Raw genomic sequence first — 23,853 nt, 5'->3', positions numbered from 1 at the left:
AATGAGGTTGAGGTCTCTGGAGCATGTGGTGTGGAGGGTTTGGGATTTCTTTAGATGTAGCATTTCTAACAGAGTTGGGTCAGACATGGCTTTGTAAGTCAAGCCGAGATTGCCTCTAAACAGGCGATATGAGAAAGAGAATAGCTGGATTTGTTTGAGTCTGTCCATGTAGGGCAAGTGTTTAATGCCTAGGATCCTCTTCATGAGGTACTTCTGTGCCCTCTCCAGCTGTTGCAGGTGTTTAGTGAGGTACATGCCAAATGGGGCATTATACTTGCTGACTGGTCTAATAAGGGAAGAGTAGAGAGAGATGACCTCTTTCTCCCTAGATGCAAAACCCTTGGTAATGAGATGTGCCACATAGAAGGACTTTATGACCACAGTGGCAATGTGGTGGTTGAAGGAGAGGTTGCTGTCAACCTGCTTCCCCAGATCTCTTATAACGCTTTCAGTGTTCAGTGGGCTCCCATCAATGTGGTAATTAGTGGGAACTGAGTTTTTACTAAAGGGGATGACGATGCATTTTTTGGCATTAAGCTTAAGACCATGATTTTGACATCAGTCATTGGTCTCAGTGAGGCCTTTCTGTAGGATGTCTGCATCACGTGTGGAATTAATAATGGCTCCCAGCTTGCAGTTGTCTGTGAACTTTGTGAGACCTTTCTGTAGGATGTCTGCATCACGTGCGGAGTTAATAATGGCTCCCAGCTTGCAGTTGTCTGTGAACTTTGTCAGACAGAGTCCCTTTGTGTTGGCCTGGACTTCTGAGAAGTAGATGTCAAACAGGAGAGGACCCAGGACTGATCCCTGTGTGACTCCACCCGTGACTGGTCGGCAGTCTGACTTGGAGTCCATTTCCACACTGTGTGTTCTACCTGTGAGCCTATTTGCAACCCACCTAGTGATCTATAGAAGGTATTTCCGAAAGCGCTTATCATTTGAAAGGGATTTTATTTTTGTCTTGCTACATTTTATGTCTCAAGTTTTCAGTAAAGATTTGTGCTCATCTTTTTTGTTGGATTTTAACAAGTTTGCCAGTTGTCTGTGGTGATGTCACGGCATTTCTCTTTGGATTTTGCTCTTTGTAACAGTGCACCTTCAGCAGTTACAGGTTCAGTTTGTGCTTGTGCACCTAGTGATATATGGTTGATACCTAGTTTCGTGAGTTTATCAATAATTCCTTGAGTGAGGAATGGTATCAAAGGCCTTTGCCACATCGAGGTAGGCTCTATGCACCACTTCCTTATTTTCATCCACAGCTCTGGTGACTGACTCAAAGAAGTCAACCAGGTTGAGCAGCCATGATCTCCTTTTCACAAAGCCAAATTGTGTGGGGTCTAGAGTTTGGAGATTTCCTATATCTTTGTTAATCAGGTCCATAATGATGAGCTCCATAGCTTTACATATCAGACGCATCAGGCTAATGGGGTGATAATTCCCAGGGTCTGTAGCTGCTCCCCCTTTATGGACAGGGATGACTGTAGCAGTGCGTCATTCAGTAGAGACAAAGCCTGAGGTGAGGCTGTGACTGAACAGGGCACACAGATGTGGTGCCAGTTCACTTTATAGTTCATGTAAAACACAGCCAAGGATATTTTCGGGTCTCGTGGAAACTGTATTCTTGGCCATGGACAATGCAGCTTTAACCTGTGCTGCAGTACTGCTGGGTGCCTGGCATTCTTCCGGTATTGTGATTGGTCCTTTGGGGGGAGAGAGGGGTAATGTTGGCACTGAATCTGTTGTCCAGTATGTTGGCAATATCTGTTGGCTCAGTATAGGAAGTACCATTATGCAGTAACTCAGAGCAAATCTGGGTATTGACGTGGAGGTTCTTGATATAGCTATAGAAGGGCTTGTGATTGTTTTTAGTGTCTGCAGCAATTCTGCCTTCATAGCGGACTTTAGAGGATTTGATGAGGGATCTCAACTTTGTGTTGAGGCTAATAAGGGAGTTTTTCCAGTCTTGGGACTTCACCTTTTTTTGCAACAGTTTCTTCCTTCTGTTGTAGAGTTAATTAATGGCAGGGGACCACCAGATTGGTTTCCTTTTTTTGGAGGAGAATGTCTTGGTTCTTTTGGGTATGGCTAGTTCCACGCATTTATGAACATGTTCGTACAGTGCATTGGTGTATAATTCGACAGTCATGCAGCTATTTTCCATTGGCATGGGTGCCGTGAAATTAGCCACCTCTGTTTTTAGGAATCCAAAGTCAGCTTTGGAGAAGTTTTTCAAGGTTGGTACCTTTGGGGGGTGTGTGGGTGAGATGTGGATTTCCATGGTGATTAGTTTATGATCGGATCTGACCAAGGAGGGATTGACTATTGGTGTAGAGCAACGGTTGCCCATGTTAGTAATAACCAGGTCAAGGATGTTGCTTCCTCTAGTGGGGTCAGAATGAGCTGGTCCAGGGCATTGGAACTGATGAATTCCAGGAAGCGCTGGGCCAGTGTATTAAGTGCTTGAGTAGTTTTCCCAGTTGATGGAGGGGTAGTTGAAGTCTCCTAGTAAGACAGTGTTGGGTTGGACCTTGATAGATTCCAGGGTGCTTAGGAACATGGAGTGAGAGTTTAGGGACATGGTTGGGGACCTATAGCAGGCTATGACCTAGATCACTGTCTTACCCAATGTTAGTTGGACCTGAAGTATCTCAGATGCATTATGCTTGGCTACTAGTCTGGAGGTGTTTATATCCTTTATGAATATGAAGACACCACCACCTTTGGAGTCCATGTTTTGGGGCCGATAGGTGTGGAATGAGTTATAGCCTGGTAGCTCAGGGGTGCTTTCTGACACTTTAAAACAGGTCTCCGTTACAGCACAAATGTCGAAGGTATCCATTTTACGGAGTGTTTGAGCAAGTGCACTTATTTGTAGCTGTTAAGGTGGTAATTTGGTCTTTGTAACACCGCATTTTAGTATGGAAATACATCTTCTAAGGGCTTCATCGGGTCTTGGTTTAGAAACAAACCTACATGTTTTTTCCTACTCCATGGAAGAAGCATCTGTTGTCAGGGATTTCTGGAAAAATAAAAGCTGTCTAAAAAGTATGTGCAAAGGTCAGACACAAAATATCAGCAAACTTTTTCCTGATTATAACAGACATTAGTACTTATTTTCCATGGACTTTAGTGTCAGCTGGCTGACTAGCATATGCATTCAATGCAATGTGGTAGCTCTATAACTGCAGCCATATTCTAAGGCCCTTGATAAAGTACTCTTAAATGCACTTTTAACTTCCAAGATGGTACAAATGATATATAAAGAACATAGTCCTTTGATGAGATATCAACATTTTGGCTCAGAGTATGTCCAGAGGAAAATATCTGGAATAGAAGACATTTTAATTTTGAAAATAGTATTTGCTACTCAAATCTCAAAGATGGAGAGTCTCTTTTTTCTGAATTCCAATAAACTCTACCTGCATAAGGCATTGATGAGTTAATAAAAAAGATAAGGAAGAAGGGAGCTATCAGCTAGATATAATCAAGTTACTGCCCCATCTAATCACTTTGTAAACATGAAGTTAAAGAAGGAAAATCAAATGACAAAACTCAATCCTGAAAGCAGACCACAGCATTCAGACATTATTTCCATACATGCTATATTAAAATGGAAGGCAAGTAGTGCATGTCTAAAGCAAATAGATGCATCCAAAGAATCTCCTGGGCTCATTAAGGCCCTAATTATAAGCAATGGTTCTCAATGGATCATGGCAAAACAGTCTGACATTCAAAAAGAATTGTACACAATGGGTGCAAGACATTGCTTACATATTTCCACACAATGGGCCAAGACCATATATGAGGTTTTGTATCACTGCGTATGCACTGTACCCCATGCACATAATATATATGCAGAACACACTCCTCCCAATCATATGCAATTCAACAAGCAAGAGAATTGGGATACCTTTTGGACCAACCAGATAAACTATAAGACAGCAACCACATGTTACACAATGCTACTCAGTATACTGTACACTGAGCAAAATATTAGTGGTGTGAAACAAAAGTCTTGCTCTGTTTCACAGCAGGAAAATCCCTACATACAGCAGAGTTGTCTCTGGTGCAGACTAACATGCTACCACACACAAACGTGTCTAATCCCAACACAGTAATGGTGGCAAGCTCCTACCACTGGGACCTTGCACAGCACCTGATGCCCTCATTGTCATAGTATGGCAATGATCCCTGGTCTGCTGCCATTTTATTTATCCTGTGTTGACCAGGGTAGTTCCCCTAGGCTAGCAGGGGTGGCCGAGGTGGCATTTATACTACTACTGAACATTTGGCTAGGGCATCATGGAACTTTCATGGCTCTTTTTGTTAGATGCTTTGGGATCTTGCTACAGAGTGAGATATTTTTATAAATTACTCATTGGCATTTTTTGTTTATTATTCTTTATTGAGTGAGTTAGTCTAACTATGCTAGTGACCTCTTTTTAGGTATGAGAGCAGACAACAGTGCAGGAGTTACAGGCATCTGAGTAATGTAAAAAAAAAAACATACCAGGCAGCTGAGTAAAGTAAATTAAATCATACCAGGCAGTGAGTAAAGTAAACTAAACCATACCAGGCAGGTGAGTAATGCAAACTAAACCATACCAGGCAGCTGAGTAATGTAAACTAAACCATACCAGGCAGCTGAGTAATGTAAACTAAACTATACCAGACAGCTGAGTCATGTAAACTACACTATACCAGGCAGCTGAGAAATGTAAACTAAACCATACCAGGCAGCTGAGTAATGTAAACTAAACTATGCCAAGTAGCCACTTAGTAATGTTTAGCATAGTGTGTTAGTTGCCTGTCACTGCTGCACTGTGTAGTGCTGTCATGCAACACAAACTTTCTTCTCATCCGAAGCACACAAGTGCCTAGTGTACAGCACTGTTCTAGGTATTTCTGTGTGCCATTCACAAAATATGATGTGTGTTGTGTGCCACCATTGACAACTGAGTTTATGTCTGAATAACAGTAGCTGTCCACATCAGTGCACTATATCTATAAATCCCAGCCCGAGCTTTTATCTTCAGAAGTAGACAACTTATGGGAATTGTATAACAATGTAGCTTTAGCAAAAGAATGAGGGCTAGTTTATTACACAACAAAGAGCATTATAACCCAAATTATTAAATCAGGAAGAAAAAAAGTTGTGTTTTTAATCTTGTACAAATGATTTTTTCTAATTATAGGTTACTAAACATATGGTTTTAATACTACACACTGTTTAAATGTAGTAACACTATTCTCCTCAAAGAAAACAGCAAGACGTAAAGAAATTTTCTTCAACAAAAATTCTTTCTTCTGTTCTTTGGATGTGATGTACATTTCAAGTACTTGCTGCTTACATTTTGTCAAAATTTGATCCAAACTGTCCTTGTGAGGCTCAGGTTGGGGTGAAAGATTTTGGGATCCTCTGCAGCTCAAGCCAAGACAGTGTCTGCGTACTGCTCAGTTTCCAATTTCAGGTACACTTAACGTCAGTCACAGGATGAAACTTTTACCACTTAGGGTTCAGAGAATTAAAGAACACAACACTGAAAAGTAAAGCAAATATTCAAGTACTCCAAAATAACAGAAATTAACAACAAAGCCATCAAATCTGAATTCAGATTGGTTTGTTCTGTAAGAAGGTATTTTATTTACTGTATTTTCACCACATGAAATACCTCAACATAAGCAATCACATTTAAAACATAATCTACATGCAATTACCAACAATAAGGCACTATCATATTTATTTCCTGAGCCAACGTTTAGGCTTCAATGTGTTACATGACATGTGCCTAATTTTTTTCTCTCAAAGAACTCGGACACCTACTGAAAGGAGAGTGACTAGAAAGGGGGGATAACACATGCATAAACTTTAACACACTGGGCCAAAAGGTCCCACAGTAGCCAGGTAAACCAGATGAATAAGATGTTCAATACTCTGAAAGGGAATGGAAAGCATCCTTCTTAAAAGAGGTTGCTGAATATCTGAAGCTCGGCTTCAATCCTGCAGTCCATTAGGAACCAAGGCAAGATTTTCCGATCCCCCAAAATAGAAGGCAGTCAGTGCAGCAATTATAGAGAATATATCTTGGATGTCTACAGCAAGCTGACTGTGGAGGCATAAAGTACAACTACATCCCAGCACAGGGCTGCTCTTACTTGGACCCAGTTTATATCTCCTCCTAGAGGACCCAGACAGAAGACACTAAGATCAAAGAGGTAAGGACCTCAGTGTGGTGCTATAATGGTAACAGGAAGATGCCCTTCAAGGGTGGGCGGAAGAGAGACATTTCTGGCAAAGGAGTGTTCCCAGAGCTGCCCAAGGGCAACAGCAATAAGTGCCTCATCAGCCACCAATGGGTGCAAGGTCAAAGCAACTGTTTTTCTGAATGAGCAATAAAGACAGAGTAAAAGCAACAGAATGGGAACATCATACTAAAATGTGACCTTCTGTTCTGCTGCCATGGTAGGATGTGGGCGGTGAGGTAGGGAAGGGAAGGGCTCTATGGTCCAACAAGTGGTAGACTGCAGTTGTATTTGGAGTGCCTCCCTATTGTAGACCTAATCCTGACTCGGCCTTAAGGACAACTCCACCCCATAGCAAATTAGAGGAGTAGGACTAATAGGCTGGACATAGGCCTTCACTCACTAGATTTAAAAAATATGGAAGAATCCAGTGCAGAAACCATTAGCCTCTTAGATGGAAGTTGCTTCACAAGGAGGTGGGCAAGCCACATTCCTTCCTCTCCATTAGGAAGTCACTTGACAGACTGCCTACCAAGATATCAAGAGGAAGCACTACCAAACCAGAATCCTTGACAGCAGAGCCAGGAGCACTGCTCACAGGCCCCAAGGAGCCACAGAAGGCCCAAGCAAGTTCTGTCCCACACCAAGCACCAGCCTGCAAGTGGGACTGGAGGACTGTGAAAAGAAGGACCCAAGCTAGGTTCAGTGCAACCCTGAGCCTCATTCGGTAACTCAGCACTGAAGAATCTGACATTAAGATGTAAGAGGGCTAGTCTCAGCCTTCTCAAGAGCCTTAGCCCATCTGAAATGCAAGTAGTCAAGACAATCCATGAGAAGGGGTGCATCTATACCTCTCAACCTCTTAGCGCAAAAAAATCTGGACAAAGCCAAAATAATGGGGGAGTAAGGCCCCAAATCATGGACAAATTTTAAATATTGTTCATATAAACTTAGAAAGTTGATAGAATAAAATGTTTTGTGTTACGGTGCATTTTATTTATTTATTTAACATTTGTTTACTGTGAAAGTCCGACTTGGAACGAAGCCAATTTTCAGCAGAGGCCCGGGGAAAAAAGCTCCAGATGCATGTCTTTGTAATGTGGGAGGAAACCGGAGCACCAGGAGAAAACCTACATGAACGCAGGGAGAACATGATTTTCTGAAGGATATGAAGTCTGAAACTCAAATGTCTGTTAATATGCAATTAATTTAATCCTCACTGATATGTCAGAAAGCCACACATTTTATGAGAAACAGACCAAAAATATGCAGCAAATATCTGGACATTCTGAGAAAATCTGAACAGTTGAGAGGTATGGGTGCATCCCTTCAACAAATGCAGCATTGGGAGCCCTCCAACAGCCATGCTTTAAGTATATAGGATGGAACAGCTATCAAATGGGAGCAAGAATTTCCAGCACAGAATGTATAATCCATGGGAAATGGCAAGTAACCCAGCAGCTAAAATGAGGAAATCATATCAGACTTAACTAATCCCCAGTGAGAACCTCCCCAAGGAATTCTAGAAGTGCAGTCCCCTACTAATACCTCTACAAGGGTACACATGTGGAATCTTATCATTCCAGGCTTAGGACCTAGTGGTCAATACCTGCAGGCCAACATAACCATAAACTTACAGGGCAGTACAAAGTCCTCCCCGCACCCCCCCCCATCACATCCTGATGAGAGAGGGAAGAATGGGACAAGCATCACCAAGTGGATTGGAGGGTTCTGAAAGGACAGGCCTCAAGACCATCAGAAGGGAGGTAGTCTGCTCTCACAGAGGAAAACAGCAGCTTTCAACACCTACCAGGCAAGAAAGTCTTAGTGTGCGGCATGTCTTTATGTGGGTAGCCACATGGAGGAGCCAAGAAAGGAGAAAAGGACTAGCAAAATAGAAGTATAAATGGTAGATCAAGCTCTCCTGCTAGATTCCATATTGGTGGCTGCCTTTCCTGATATAGCAGTTCTGAAGAGCTGCTCATCCCCAGGGACACAAATGAGCCTGGTCCACAGGCAGAAGACTGTCAAGGAGTCTTAAGAGACTGTGGTCAGCCATGAGACAGTGGAAAGCACAGGCTGTGTGGGCTTACACTAGGAAGGCCTGTATGAATTATTCCTTCTCCTAGAATAGCAGAATTGTAGAGAGTAAGGGAGTGGCTACCAACTGATGAGTAGGCCTGTCTATCATCAAGAAGGGTACTGAGCAAGGAGGGTGACCTTTGCCCTAAAGATCCATTCCATTCAAAAGAAGCGTCATGTAGCAGACCACAGAGCTCATCCTTCATGAGACACAACCGTAGTCACAAGAACTTCCATGGGTACACAGTCATGCCCTGTTATACTGTCCAGTGTCCACTACAGCTGGGAGACAAAGGCTGTGGTAAGGGTCACACCAGCACAGTGGTGCACAGGTTCAAAGTGAGATGCTATCTGACTCCAGACTCAAGGACATCAAGAACTGGCACCAGCAGATGTGCACTGAAGAGAAACACACCCAAGGGCCCTGATCCTCAGTATGGCAGAGAAATATACAGTACCTTTATGTCTGACTTGTTGCCTTTTCAATCTACACCGTCTTCCAGCTATGGGAACAGACTGTTGTGTCTGGGAACAATGAAAGTCATGGAAAACCCACAGAATTCAGCCTTGGGGTGCTTAGTCAATATACCACTCCAGTCTTCCAGAGGCTGATACAAGGCACTGACCCTTTTGAGGTTTGATGTAGCAATGTAAAGTGCAGTAGAGTAGCTAGAGTAGGGAGAGAGGACAACTACCCCAGGTGGAAAGTCTCAGGGGGGGTAGCTTTGATGCAATACTGGCTCTGCATTTGCAGTCAGGCCTGAGCACTGTAGTGTGCTGTGTGTGGTCTCAACTGTAGCAAGCAGTTTGTTAGAGTTTAAAAGTAAAAAGAAAAAAAAAATTCATTGTTTTTTTCCCCTCGAAAAACTGAGCGCTGTAGTGCTCCGTGCTGGCAAAGTATAAACTATAGCAATTATTTACTACAGTTGCAGCAAGCAGATTGCTACAGTTGAAAAGAACTTATGTTTTAGTGTTAAAAAAGTGACATAGTTCTCTGTGAAGGCAGGTTATAAACTGTAGCAACTGTTTGCTACATTTGTAGAATTCCATTTACTACAGTTTAAAAAATGATTTTTTTTTAATGTGTTGAAGGATGGTCAGGGGCGGGGCACAGAAATGGGAAATGAATGGCTTTGCTCTTCAATGGAAGAGCTGAGAGGAGGAGATGGATCTGACTGTAATAAACCAACTGTTACAATGCAGTGATTGACTTAATACAGTAAAGTGTTTTTTGGTCCTGGCACAGGGTACTGATTAAGCCAGGTACACTTCTGGTAAGGTACATCTATGCTTATGTGATGATAACCACAAAACAATGCTCAACCTCAGACCCTTAAAATGATACACCCTAGGAAAATAAATGTCAAGGGTCTATAAAGACCTCAAGCTCTAAGTGACCTTTCTGAAGAAGGCAACACCCAAAGAGGACAAAGGAGCTTATAGACTTCAAAGCTTCATTCATTTCAAAACAAAAGTCTTCCTACGTGTCCAGCAAGATAAACCAAATGAGTAGGAACCCCTAACCCTCTGACATCCTTGAATCCAGGACCATGCCATGGGTAGTACGATCTCCAAACATGGGTTTCAAGCCAACCACAGCAGATGCACAACAGCGCGCGCGTGTGTGTGTGTGTGTGTGTGTGTGTGTGTGTGTGTGTGTGTGGTGTGTGTGTGTATATATGTGTGTGTTTCATAGACACTGCATGAAGAGGAAAGGCCTGTGCTAAGCCTGGTGCTAGCACACATCTATGACTGCACAGCCTCATACCTAGTGTATAGACTCACCCTCTGGCTACTCCTCAACTAGAGCTAAGCAGTCAACTGGGGTGTAGGGAAAGTGATGAATGTGCAACCCCAAATGCATCTGGTCTAAACCATGTGACTTGAGGTAGTGCTCACTATGATCAGGTTGATGAGACATGGAGATGAGTTAATCAAATGAAAAGATGCACTATAAGCCCACCAGGATGTAGCCCACCCTTTGGTAGCAGCAAGGTGTGTGCTCTCCTAGGCCTCATAATTCACAGAAATGGAACACCATAATGGGATTCATGGCCACTAGTCAGAGGTGACCACACCACTGACAGACTCGAGATGCCATGGACAATGTAGTCCTACCTCTGGAATGACCAAGCCTAAGTCAATTATCCAAGCAAATTATCAGGCCGTGAAACTCCAACCCAACTACTGTACATAACGGGGTACTTCCCACCAGCTTCACAAAAAGCATCATTCTTCCATTTTTCTGTATCTGGAAACTCTTCTCAATCAAAGTAACAAAGGGAATGTGAATATAGGTGCTTTTTACCATGGCCAGTAAGGATCAAAACCTGAAATTTACACTCATCAAAAACAATTGTTTGGTATAGGGATGAATATTCTTCTATAGTCAATGCATGATATTTTAGTGTGCATCAAGCATGCATATCCCCAAATGCAGGAACTTTCAGAAAAGCTGCTATTTGGTGGATAGGATATTCTCAACTATAGGCCTAACACAAAGGGTCCTCATTGTTACATCACAGTATTCTCATCATGAAAATGAAAGATGAGGATTTAAAGTGATTATCTTCAAAAATGCTCTTCTCCTGCTCTCTAGATAAGAACAATATTTCTGGCACTGGTTGTTAATATCTTAAATGATTATGTGAATTAAATCTATAATTGGACATCCTTTTTCAACAAAGGAAAACATGAAATATGGAAGATGTTCTAAGCTCTTAGGTATTGCACAAAAGGTTTAAAACTAGGCACATATTTTGTACCTTTCTGGAAACAAGAAAGACCATGGACTAAAACCACAGCCATAATTCTTTAAGTCTGAGGAACAGTGAAAGACTTCTTGCATTCTCTGGGAACTTACTAAAAGGAGATGAGTGACTTGGAAGGGCCAATGAAACCTCTACAGGCAACTCCTTATTCCAAAGACTGCACTATTCACCGAACTGGCATTCTCCACCCACCTACACAGAAAGGTACTGTCTTCAGCCACCTGATCTGTGATGAAACTCATAAGGCTGTCTGATGACAAGATAAAAGGAATGCTGCATGCTTGTTACTTTTGTGAACGAGAACTGTGTTTAAAACATCACTGCTGAATCATGTATGCTATTAGGCTTGGAAGCATTACAGCAATATATCATAACACAGCTTTGCACAGTACATCTGTACAGACAGTATTTCCTGTCCTGCCTGTCTCAGTTCTTGGAATACCGATTCTGAACTCACCACTAAACAAATCATGTCTACTAAACTGACATAATGATGATATGTATGACTGCATAGAAAGCAGAGACTTTGAGGTGCAAATGTCTTCAAATGAAGACTTCAAAGGTCAAATAACTTGTCTGTATACTTGCACCATTATAGAAATCTGAAATAGTTAAGCTTAAATCTACAGATGATATTTAACATGTGAAATTAGCCTATTCTCTAAGGCCATCCAGTACGTTCTATGTAGTCCTTTCATGTAGTGTACACAGAGATTAATATTTCAGTATGTGAAACTGCTCGGTGGCATAGCAGGATAAAACCCTGACTACAGTCCAGCCTACCTGGTTCTGATCAGTGGCTTAGGCACAGGGAAGGGATGGTCGCCCCCATCCCAGGTGGGAGGTGCTCATTAATACACTCCCTAGGGGGTAGGCAAATGGAATGGGTAGATCCTAAACAAAATTTCCACCACATGGAAGCACAGCTTAGCTAAGCACCAGGACATTTTCAGGATCCATGACCTTCCCCAGCAAATACACATCAAGTTCAGGGAGTTGAAGAGTAGCTGGTAGATCTAGTATGGACATTGGGTACTGGGGGCTAGGCAGGTAACACGGAGGTCCGAGGGGACCAAAAAATGTATTTTGGTATGTGACCTGAATTGGCTACCACAGAAAAGCAGTGGAAAGGAGCTGATTGGAGGAGCTGGAACTTTCTATGACTGTTTTTTATGTACAAAAGGAGAGAAGTAATGACTCTTGGTAAGGAAGTGTTCTATGATTTCAAAAAATTTTAATGAATTTTCACACTTCTACACCTTCTTTATATTAGTAAAGCCAATAACATCGTATAACTGCCTAATAACAGAGTTGGGTCCTCTTGTGCCAACTAAACAGAGGTTCTGTCATCTGAGGTGTCCTTTCCAGCTTGATGACATTCAGGGCACATCAGTGATCTAACTTCTTAAATACCATCCTCCTCCAATCCAATATAACACTTACAGCTGACGACAGTTTAGAATTTTGCTCATCAGTGTCCACATTAGGAAATACCTCCCATGATATCCTGCATCAAAACAGCCTTTTAAATTGCCAAAGACTATGCTAAAAAGGAGCCACCAATACACTGTACAGGTAATAACAAGACTGACTTTCTGCACCTTCTTCAACCTTTTTATTTTAGGTATCAGCATCTGAGAAAACAAGAAACTCACAGCAGACAAAATTTTGGTGGCAACACAGGAAACACAAATCACAACAGTTACTGGACTTCAATGATTCCCTTCCTGACATGTATTCAGCAGTGGAGCACATGATTAACTTACTGTCCACTGGGCCACTGAAAAAAACTTGCATGCACACATGGCCACACTGAAAGCAAACAGACATAATTTGCAAAGACACTGGCACATTTTCGTAACTACAAAGATGCTTTAAAAAGCCTCTGGATTCAGAAACAGCAGCTTGAAAGACAAACTGAATTTCCAGCATAAAAAGAGAGGCAGAAATTAATTAATTAAAATAAACTGTGATGCACTTGAAAGCTTACATTGCAACATTTCTTTTATCACACCAAAGCATCGTTTCTGTGTGTCAGGATAAAGAAGGTCAAAGGATGATGGTAAGGAAGACAATCGTTATATGCTGCTATGGTATATCATGCAGCAGTGGTATGTACTAACTTCTGTTCAGTCTCTACTCTTTTGATTAAAGACCAAACAGTGCTGAAATGTTCATGGTTCTGTACAATGGTGACTAAAGGCAGAATTATTCTCTTCTGAATTCTTAAAGCGTTCTGTTTTATGAAAATAATCTAAGAACTTTTTTTGTTAAATACAGCACCTGTAGTCCATTTACATTAAAAACTTTTTTACAATGCAGGCATGTGGTGTCAGTTTTCCTGGAGTACTTCCTTTGTCAAACTGCTGTACCCTCCTCCATCATCAGTGTACAATGACTATCACTAAAGGCACATAAAATAATGTTGGATGGTTCTTGGCAGCAGGTTCTGTCCTTACAAAGGATTTAATACCACAGGTTATCTCAGTCCAAGTGACAGTTTTCATCAATAGAGTCACAACAAGGTGAGTAAAGAAAGTCCATGGATACCATGTACATGCTGTAGATTGTAAAGTTGCTTCACTAAAGAAACTCAACATAATTCTCTGGTATAAGTCCAGTTTTGCCATCAAGTGTTCCTTCCAACCATCCTGGTTCCCTTGAGAAGTGGACTGCATGAAAAGAAAAATCAATCTAGTTATATAATATATGCAAAAAAAACCTTGGAAATAGTTTTCTATACATTATAAAGCAATGCCAGAGATCATTACTGTTTAGCTTAAGTTTAAAAAATTTACAAATGTGTCCTAGAAACAGATCAAGCTGAGCCACATGTGATATCATCATTGCACCTACTGCACTGGTTAGATTTTCTTTAAAAAATATGAAATCTCAGGTTAGCAAAGTTTATTAAAGGAAAGACAGAATAATGAATATTCCAAGCACCATTTAGCATATGCACATATGTATACACATTCACGCATGCACACAGAAGCTAACGTTTCAAAAATCCTTTGTCAAAAAAAATGTTGCAGTTGTGTGCTTTAAGTTAAAATGGCAAACTGATGTTTGAGTTACCGGGTGTAAGATATGACAACAAATGTACAGCAATTATATTGTCATTATTATGTACAATCTGAGGTTTCAGGCTATGAAGGTGTTTAATGAGACACCTACAGATGGATAAAAGAAATAAGCAATGTATATGAGCATTGTGCACACAGGTGGAATATCAGGGGGAGTCTTAAAACATTACCACTGTGCTGAACTGTTATTGCCAGTCCTACACTCTGGAACATGGCAGTCTAAATAAACAACATGGGAATGGAAATAAAATGATTGTTAATTTACAAGGAAATAACAGGTTCCTTTACTGATCAAGCACACTCCAAGTTAATAAATGCTGCTATGGCCAAAGCCTTAATGTTACATTAAAGATGTCCTCTCATACACCTACGGCCATTGGGTACAGCAAATTTAATAATCAATGCCGCTTTTGTCTTTTTCTCATGAACAATATAGTACAGTTGTGTACCTACCATAAATGTAGATGTTCGAGTGTATTCACTGATGCAGTCATTACACTTAGGTTATCCTGCTGGCAGGCTACCCGCAGTCGTCCTGAATTCCAAAGTCCTGGTCCAGCATCGGTTGTTGTTGCCTCTTTCCTGACGTCAGTGCGCCAGGGGTATAAAAGATGCAGCCAACGACATTTTCTTCAGTTTTTCTTGCCCCAGATGCCAGGTGCCCCCAAAAGGGTAGGCTAAAAAATTCTGATCATAAAAAAGCATGCACATAAACTTCATCTACAAGCAAATACACCACATAGGTTGTATAGAATAGAGAAGTACAGATAAGTCCTAGCAATGAAAGGGGGATGGTGGGATGGTAACCTGGACTGCAACAGTGAATACACTCAAACATCTACATTTATGGTAGGTACACAACTGTATTATGTTCATCGTGTTTCACTGTTGCAGTCATTACACTTGGGTTGAATCCCAAAGCTGAGGTTGGGTGGTTGGTCCTAAATAGAATTAGGAGTGGCTATGAGGCCCTGCAGAACTGCAGTGGCAAAGCCTGCTCTGAATTTAGAGTAAATTTAGGTAAGTGGTAGTGCTTTGTGAAAGTGTGCACTGAAGTCCAGGTCGCAGCCTCCAAAATGTCCTTGGTTGGTACTCCTCTGAGAAAGGCTGCTGAAGTGGCTGCTGCTCTGGTAGAATGTGGCCTAATGCCCTTAGGCACTGATTTGCCATGTTGTGAATAGCAGAAACGAATCCAGTGGCCTATCCATTTTGAAATAGTCTGCTTTGAAATAGCTTTTCTTTGGGAACCTGCAGCATGTGCCACTAAGAGTTGCTCAGTCTTTCTGAAAACTTTAGTCTTGTCCAAGTAAAAGTGTAGCTGTCTGTGTATGTCCAAAGAATGCAGAAGTCTCTCCCCCTTACTCTGCAGATTTGGATAAAAGGTAGGCAAATGTATGGTTTGGTTAAGGGCCACACTGGACACTACCTTAGGCATAAATGTTGGGTTTGTCCTTAGAGAGACCCTGTTTGGATGGAAAATAATAAAAGGTTCCACAGCCATTAGTGCCTGTAATTCTGAGACTCTTCTTGCTGAAGTTATTGCTAGGAGAAGAGCTGTTTTCCATGACAAGTATTTTATCTCAGCTGTATTGGCTGGCTCAAAAGGAGGCAGTGTGAGTTATTCCAAGACAAAATTGAGGTCCCATGCAGGTATTGGGGCTCTCCTTGGAGGTCTTATGTTTTTGGCCCCTCTGAGATACTGCCTTAGCAGTGGATGAGAGAAAATAGGTGGGTCCGTACTGTAATGAGCTGAAATGGCAGAGGCATGGATCTTAATTGATGAGAAGGATAGGCCTTTGTCCAGCATCTCAGTTAGGTATTGTAAAATCTGAGGAATATTTGGAGCAAGCATGTCAATTCCTTGTGCCTGGTTCCAATGGTTCCAAGCACAGAATTTCTTCCATATTTCTGCATAAGATTTTCTGGTGCTGGGCCTCCTGGCCTCCAAAATAACATCCATAACTGCTTTAGAGAGAGGTGTGTTCTGAATGGTTACATTATCCCCCATGCAGCCAGACTTAGGGTTTTGAGTTGGCTGTGTAGGATCTGATTGTTTTGTTTGGTCAGCAAATGAGGAATTTGAGGTAATGTCCAGGCTGGGCCTTGAGACAAGCTCTTTAGGATTGGGTACCAGTGCTGGAGTGGCCAGTCTGGGACAATCAGGATCATTTTTGGCTTTTCTTGTCTGACCTTTAGGAGTACCTTGGGGAGGAGAGGCAGAGGAGGGAAGGCATATACTGAGAGGTCTTTCCAGCTGAGTGAAAGGGTGTCCACTTTCCATGCTTGTTCGTGATAAGTCAGAGTGCATAATCTTTGTAGCTGGCAGTTGTGAGGGGAGGCAAATAGATCTATGTCTGGGCATCCCCATTTCCCTGTTATCATTCTGAAGATTTGTGGATCTACTTTCCATAGGTTCATAGGTTCATAGATTAGTACTACGCTAACTGCCCTTGCGAGCCATTTTAAGCCTAGCCAATTATCCCTTGTGAGACTCAAACCCTGCACCTTGTGTTTGTAAGGCAAACACCTTAACCATTAGGCCACCGTCCCAACCCCACTCGTGGGGATCCATGAGGTTTCTGCTTAGTTCATCTGCCAAGGTATTTGTCCTTCCTGGCAGGAATTGTGCTTGCAGGTGTACTTGGTAAGTCAATGCTGTGCTCCACAAAGACATGGCTTGTCTGCAGAGGGGGTAGGAATGTGTGCCTCCTTGCTTGTTTATGTACCACATGACTGCAGTATTGTCCGTCTTTATCAGCAGTTGTCCTGGATGAAGTAGGTCCTTGAAGGCTGTCAGTGCATTCTGTACAGCTAGCATCTCTTTTTGATTGATATGAAGATGCATTTGGCTTGTGGGCCATGTGCCCTGAATACATTTTCCTGCCATATGTGCCCCTCAGGCGTAATCTGATGCATCTGTTGTTAATGTCAGCCTGGCTGTAGCTAAAGCGAATGGCTGTCCCTTGTTGTGGTGACAGGCCTGTGCTCACCATCGAAACTCCTGTTGTAGGCAGGGAATGAGAGTAATTAATGTTTCCAGGCTGTGGCAATGTTGAGTCTAAACACTTTTTAGATACCATTGTAGTTTCCACATATGCAGTTTTGCATATGGAATTAGTAGAATGCAGGATGCCATGTAGCCCAAAGCCTGCAGAATTTTTTTCTTACAGATAACTGGGTCTTTGTTGCCATGTTTTCAAAGTAAGAAGTCAGTTGCCTTTGTTTGTCTGGTGTGAGATAAGCCATCTGGGCAGTTGTATTTAAGCTTGCACCCAGGAATATTATCTCTTGAGAGGGTACTAGTTTTGATTTCTTTTCATTTACTGTGTACCCTAGGCAAATTAGCAATCTTTTTACAAACACCAGATGCTTTAGTAGAATGTCTTTGGTCTCTGCTTGAATAAGGAAGTCGTCCAAGGAGGGAAATATTTGAATTCCTCTTTGTCTGCAAAATGCAATTACTGGTGCCAGGCATTTTGTGAAGACCCTGGGCACAGTAGATAAGCCAAAGGGCAGTGCAGAGAACTGGTAGTGCATTGAGCCAGCTATGAATCTGAGGTATCTTCTGCAAGATTGTCTGATTGGGGCATGCAGGTATGCCTCTTTGAGGTCCAAAGTTACAAGGCAAGCCTTCTTGCTCAGCATGGGCAGAAGCTGAAGAAGTTTTGAATTTTGGAACGTCCAGAAAAGTGTTTAGAGTAGACAGGTCCAGAATTGGTCTCCAGGCTTTGTCCTTTCTTGGTACTAAGAAATGTCTTGAGTAAAATCCATGTCCCTGCTCTTGTTGTGGCACTGGCTGAATAGCCCTCATGTCCATGAGAGATGAAACTTGTTTTTGTGCCTCTGCCCATTGATTATATGGCAGGTCTGCCATACCTTTTTCCTTTGGAAGGGTGTGAAAGTGGAACCTGTAACCCTGAGAGACTATATTTAAGACCCATTTGTCCTGGGTGATCCTGTGCCAATTTTGTGAAAAAAGTGCTAGCTTTCCCCCTAAGGGAGCTGCCAAAAGATAAGTGCTTGGCCTTGGCAGAGGGAAGTCATTGGGACTGTTTCCTATAAGGCTGTGACTTGTCTCTTCTGCTTTTGGAGGTAGAAGCACCCCATTGCCTGGGCCTGTATGAGCCCTGGGGCTGTTGCCTGCCTCTAGGGCGTCTGAATCTGCCGCTTTGTGGTCTGTCTGCCACTGGAAAGGACCAATTCTTAGAAGGCCAGTTCCTGCTAACTCTGGGTGGCTGTACCTGTAAGAAATCCTTTACTGTCTGCATAGATTTGGCTTTATCCTCCATTTTCTTCAACACCTATTCTGCCTTAACACCAAACAAAGTATCATTTTGTAATGGAGTATCCAATAATTTTGCTTTAACATGATCAGGCAGATACTGTTCCTTTAACCAAGCATGCCTTCTAATAACAGAACTTGTAACTGCGGCCCTGCACGAGGCCTCCAGTGAATCATAACCACATTGCAAAGTATGTTTTCCCACTTGTTCAGCTGCATGCAATAAATCCTGCAATTCTTTGTTCTCAGAACATTCAGAATTTGTCAACATTTTGTTGTATGAAACTGACAATTTAAAGCCCTTACAGCCAAGGTTGCAGAAGTGTAGATTTTTTTCCCCCATCTGTCCAGAGCCCTAGAATCTCTATCTGAGGGGACAGGGATTTTAGCAGAAGCAGCCTTGACCCCTTTGGGACCCTGTGAGTTAATTTCTGGGTCAGCAGCAAGGTTTTTATATAAAAATTTATGGGAATCTCAAACCCTGTAGTATCTGTCCGGCTTAACAGGTGCAGGAGGTAAACAGTATGGAGACAGGCCGGACTCTGAAAATACATAATCTACTATGTCTGGAACAGGAGGAATTGCAAGAGGTCTGTGCTGAGGCAGTAACAGAAAGTCTCTAAGCATTTTCTTAGAATCTGAATAAACCTGGCTCTCCCAGTGGAAATGCTCCCTCATGGTGTGCAGGGTTTCCCCAAATGAGTAATCCTCAGGAAGAGAAGCTGAAGGAATAGAATCTTCAGCATCAGAATCCTCATAGGGAGGAACAGAATATCCCTGTTCTGAAGAGGAATCAGAGGAAATGGAAACCTGATCAGAGGAATCATATTCAGTATCTTGCCTAGGCCTCTTTTCAGGAGGGGATGGGAACCCCTGATCAAAGTAATTAGGTCTTCGGCCATTTTGAGCATCTGTTTCTTAGGCATAGAAGTCTGTCCTGGAGAATGCTGTACTTGTTTCCTTGTCTTTAAAACTGCTTTAGACTTTGTCTTGGATGCTGAAGTAGGCTTTATATAAAGTTGTGTAGGTCTGAAAACACCCTCAAAGCCGATGCCTGCTCAGCGGCTCCGGACCCATCTGAGGGATTGATTTCCAAAGGGCCAGTACCTTGAGTATCCAGAGGCCTAGTTGTCTCCACGTGGGAGTCAAGGCGGCCTGTGGCTCTGAGGTAGCTGGAGTCAGGGGCTGTGAAAGTGTCTTATTGAGCACCGGTGAACCAGCGACTGGCCTAGAAGAGGCTTCGTCGTCGGTTTTGGACCTTGGATGCTTGTCCTTTTCTTTATCCTTGCGCTTTTTATGAATTCTGGTCGTCGGTTGTTCCGACGGCATTACATAGTTAAACCTTCAGCCAAAGAATTGAAAAGTAAAATTGTACCGAAGCTTTATAGTGCGTTGGTTAAATCTAGCACAAAACCGACAACTAGCAATGTCATGATCAGGGCCTAGGCAAGGAATACAGTAAGAAGGAAAATCCTTATGAGGTATTTGCTTCCCACAAGAAATACAATTGTTAACTTTTTCTGACATCGGTCTGGAGCAAGAAAAAAGTTTCCCCAATGGGGTACTTAGCTTTATTGAAGACTTCGGATCTGAAATTCAATTACGAAAATCTCTGGAGTCATTCGACCAGCACTTGCGAACTGCTTTTGCTTCGGGCAACACGCAGCAAGAAAGACTGAAGAAAATGGCATTGGCTGCATCTTTTATACCCCTGGCGCACTGACGTCAGGGAAGAGGCGACAGCAACAGACGCCGGACCAGGACTTTGGAATTCAGGCCGACTGTGGGTAGCCTGCCAACAGGATAACCCAAGTGTAATGACTGCAACAGTGAAACACAATGAACATCTGGTTTCCTTGCTTCTACCTACTTAGCTGTGAGGTGTGGATGATAACTTCATAAAACAACTAGAAGATGTTCTTTATAGTGTAAAAGTGAATTTTGGCACGGATCACCAGAGTAGTAGTTATTACACTTGTGCAATGCTACTAAGACATTGTAAAAGTCTGTACAGAATGTGCTGACCAATGATATATAGAACATGCTGACCAATTATATTACAAGTGTGCATATCTCTCCATCAGAAAGGATACCAGATTGTTTGTTAACCTAATGTTCCTTTAGCCTTCATTACTTCTAGATAGAAACGGTTAAAAGGAAGGTCTTATATCTGGACCCAATTTGCCTATTCTTGTTATAATCACTTAAATACTAAAAAAAATCTTGTTTAGTAGCTACAGCTGTCATACCTGATGATAAAAACAATCCTTCCCTGGACAAATGCTGCAGACTTTGATGAAACAGCTGTCAGACTAAGCATTAACAGGCAGACTGAAATTAAGAATGGAGTTGCCCAAAAACAAGCAAGCAGTGTTAATTTTATTTGTAGTCAAACTTGACTGTGTTGTTAGATATAATCTAACGCATTCTATCCCTAGTTCTTGTGGGATACATGTTCATAAACTTGCATCAACTGTAAACATAAAAGAAAAAAATTAGATCAGCAGATTTTATTGAGCTCAAATGTTTCTCCTGGTTTAAATGAACATTTAAATATTATGTGTGTTTTAGAAGCATGCCCACTTAGACAAAATCTGTATGTTACACTTGTTAGAGGCATAAAAGCAAATATGTTATTCCAAGTTTTTTTTTAAGTGTAGTTAGAAGTTTACTTATTAATTGTAAAGAATTATTTATAATTATAATAATAACATTTTAAACAAAAAAAACTCTACTGCCTGCAAGGTTTCTTCACCCTAGAGAATGCTGACATCAATGCAGTCACTGAGACATGGCTTAAAGCCATGGACGGCAAACCTGCAGTGCAAAGCTATAATGTTTTCCACACATTTAGAACAGCTACTACACAGACAGGGACTAAAGATGGCAGTATCTCAGTTTACATAAAAAATAAATATACCTCAAGGCTGTTCAAACAGGAAAAAGGACTTGGACTTCTCCATGTTCAAATCACCATAGACAAAATCCCATACCACTTCTTTGCAAAATATAGGTCCCTCTCGATCACCTGGGTAACCTATAGCATATATTTAAGCTTATTGGAAACACTCACCATCCAACCCAATACCATATGTGAAGATTGGGGAAAGATGGGCAAAGGCTGCCAGCCTAGTCAAATAGAATTAAATACATAATTCTATCATTTGTATAAATAAATGTAAAATACAGGCTTGTGTTCCTAAATGAAAGAAAACACTGTAAAATGTGAACTTCAAGATTGTTGCAACATTGCCATCTGCTGTAAGGAAAATCAAGCCAAGCATTTCAAATGTTCTTTGAAGTTACAATTATAAAAAATGGTGCTGAAACATCTGGCTGAACACATTCTTTCTATTGTCTTAACTTAAGGAATAATTTTTAGAGTATACATGTAAAATATCTTTTACTGTTGTAGTTTCCTGAGCAGGTGTTAGATTGCTAAATAATGCAGTTTGTTTGCCTGGGAACTCCGGACTAAGTGTCAAGATTATGTAATGTGAATACTGGGAAAACCTAAGTGTCAAAATGGTGTACTTTGGGAGGGCCTTAGCAGATCTGTTTGTTAGTGTTTTAAAAACTATTGTTGAGTGAGAGACTAGAAGCATTTGTCTTTGACCATCAACCCCAGTACTGCTTATGCTCTTTATGTATGTAAGTAGGATTATAGCGCTGTGTTTTCTCTTAAGAATAGCTAAAGATTAGAAGGTTAGATTAAGTGTTTTTCTTTGACATCAGACCTGTCCTACTGTTTTATTTTAAGTTACTGTGTGATCTCTGAACTCTTAGACCTCTCTGTGGTATAGTAGTATTATCTTGTGTTTTAATTATTTATTATTAAATATTTTAAAAACCTTTACCTGTGGCTGGTTTGTGTAGAGACAAGTCAGGAGCTAGGGTACATTGCATATTTATAGAGGTTATCGTAATAAGCCTTAAGACTGAATAGTCACATTACCAATTGGATAATAATATTGCATAGTAATAATTGGATGCCCTTTCAAGGGCCTTTGGGTAGTTGATAATTATTAAGCTGGTGGTGGCAGAAATTACTACCGTATAGTCTGGGTAAAGGGGCACAGCTAGAGAATCTGTGTCAGCCTTTCTCAGGAGTGTCTGTGAAGTTGTATAAATACTTATCTCAAAGTGTGGGTGTGTGTCAGCTACCTGGGCAGGGACACGAAGCACTGGTTGGACAGAGAGGGTATTGGAGGTTAGCTTGCCAGCTAGGCTGAGATCTGGACCCTATAGCTGTGCCAGTGGGGAGTCTAATTGGGGACCTGGAGAGAAAGGGAGCAACCAGAACCAGACTGACTGTGATCTCTGTGTGCACTTAAGGGGAATTGTACTTTACTGTGCGCATTTGTTATCCTTTCCTCTTCTATGAGATGACCTCCCTGGTGTTAGCGGTGAGGATTGAGGCTCCCTGATTGCTGGGCCAGGGCACGGTTGTCACAAGTGGTGGCAGTTGTGGGATAAGATATCCTCACATATCTGTTTGGCAGCGGTGGGGGTAGAGTGAATCCTGTAGCTTATGTACAGTGATCTCTGAAAGTGTTTTGTACTCTAAATCAGCCACGGAATGTATACTTAGAGTTTAGATATTGTTAGCTTAGTTAGTCAGGGTGAGCAGGCAGCATGTCAGCACAGGAGTATGGAAAGCTGACATGGAGCCTGCTGATGGAGATGTGCAAGGCTAGGGGACTGATTGTAGCCTTGGTTACAGCTGCATCAATAAACAGCATCCAGGAGGACAATCAGACTGGCAGTGGAGATACAATATCCTCGGAGAATGGACAGCTCAACCTTTCTGCAGTGGACTTAAAAATCCAGCTGGAGCTAAAGAGACTTGAGTTGGTGGCCAGGCGTTTGGAGATAGAAGCCGAAGAAAAGGAGCATCAGAGGAAGCATGAGTGGGAAATGCTGACTCTTCACCAGAGTCATGGAGGTAATGGGGAAGGGAGCAACTGGACCCCAGAAGCACAACAGGTCAGTAAATTTCTTCTGCAACTTAAAGAGGGGGATAATTTTGATAGTTTCATTCACATGTTTAAAAGGATATGCAAACAGTATAGTGTTGACCAAAGGCTCTAGGTACGGTTCCTGATCCCCTTACTCCATGGGAAAACTGTAACTTGTATATCACAAATGCCCGACTCTGTCTGTTACGATGTTTTAAGCTAACACCTGAAAAGTACAGGAAAAAGTTTCGTGAGCACAGACGCAAGGCAGATGAAAATGTATGTGAATATGTTGCTGAACTGAGCACTTATTTTCATAGCTGGGTGAGTGGATGTCAAGTCACCACTCTTGAAGGGCTGGCAGACCTTTTGGTGAGGGAACAAGCCCTTAGCACTTTGCCTGAGGACATGAGGATCTGGTTAGCTGATAG

At 41.9% G+C, this 23,853-nt stretch overlaps 1 protein-coding gene across 1 annotated transcript in view; it reads right to left on the bottom strand.

The window, feature by feature from the left end:
* Window positions 1-11,671: 11,671 nt before the first annotated feature.
* Window positions 11,672-23,853, bottom strand: part of ARHGAP10 (Rho GTPase activating protein 10) — a 2,173,597-nt gene continuing 2,161,415 nt past the window's right edge. Inside the window, exon 25 of the mRNA XM_044063456.1 lies at window positions 11,672-13,768. Within this exon, the coding sequence (XP_043919391.1) occupies window positions 13,680-13,768 (89 nt within the window). The 3' untranslated portion in view covers window positions 11,672-13,679. The remainder of the gene's footprint in view (window positions 13,769-23,853) is intronic.

The sequence above is a fragment of the Protopterus annectens genome, chromosome 2.part1 (assembly GCF_019279795.1).
Source record: "Protopterus annectens isolate FY-2018-M chromosome 2.part1, PAN1.0, whole genome shotgun sequence".
Lineage (NCBI taxonomy): Eukaryota > Metazoa > Chordata > Ceratodontiformes > Protopteridae > Protopterus > Protopterus annectens.
This window is presented reverse-complemented; position numbering and strand designations above follow the sequence as displayed.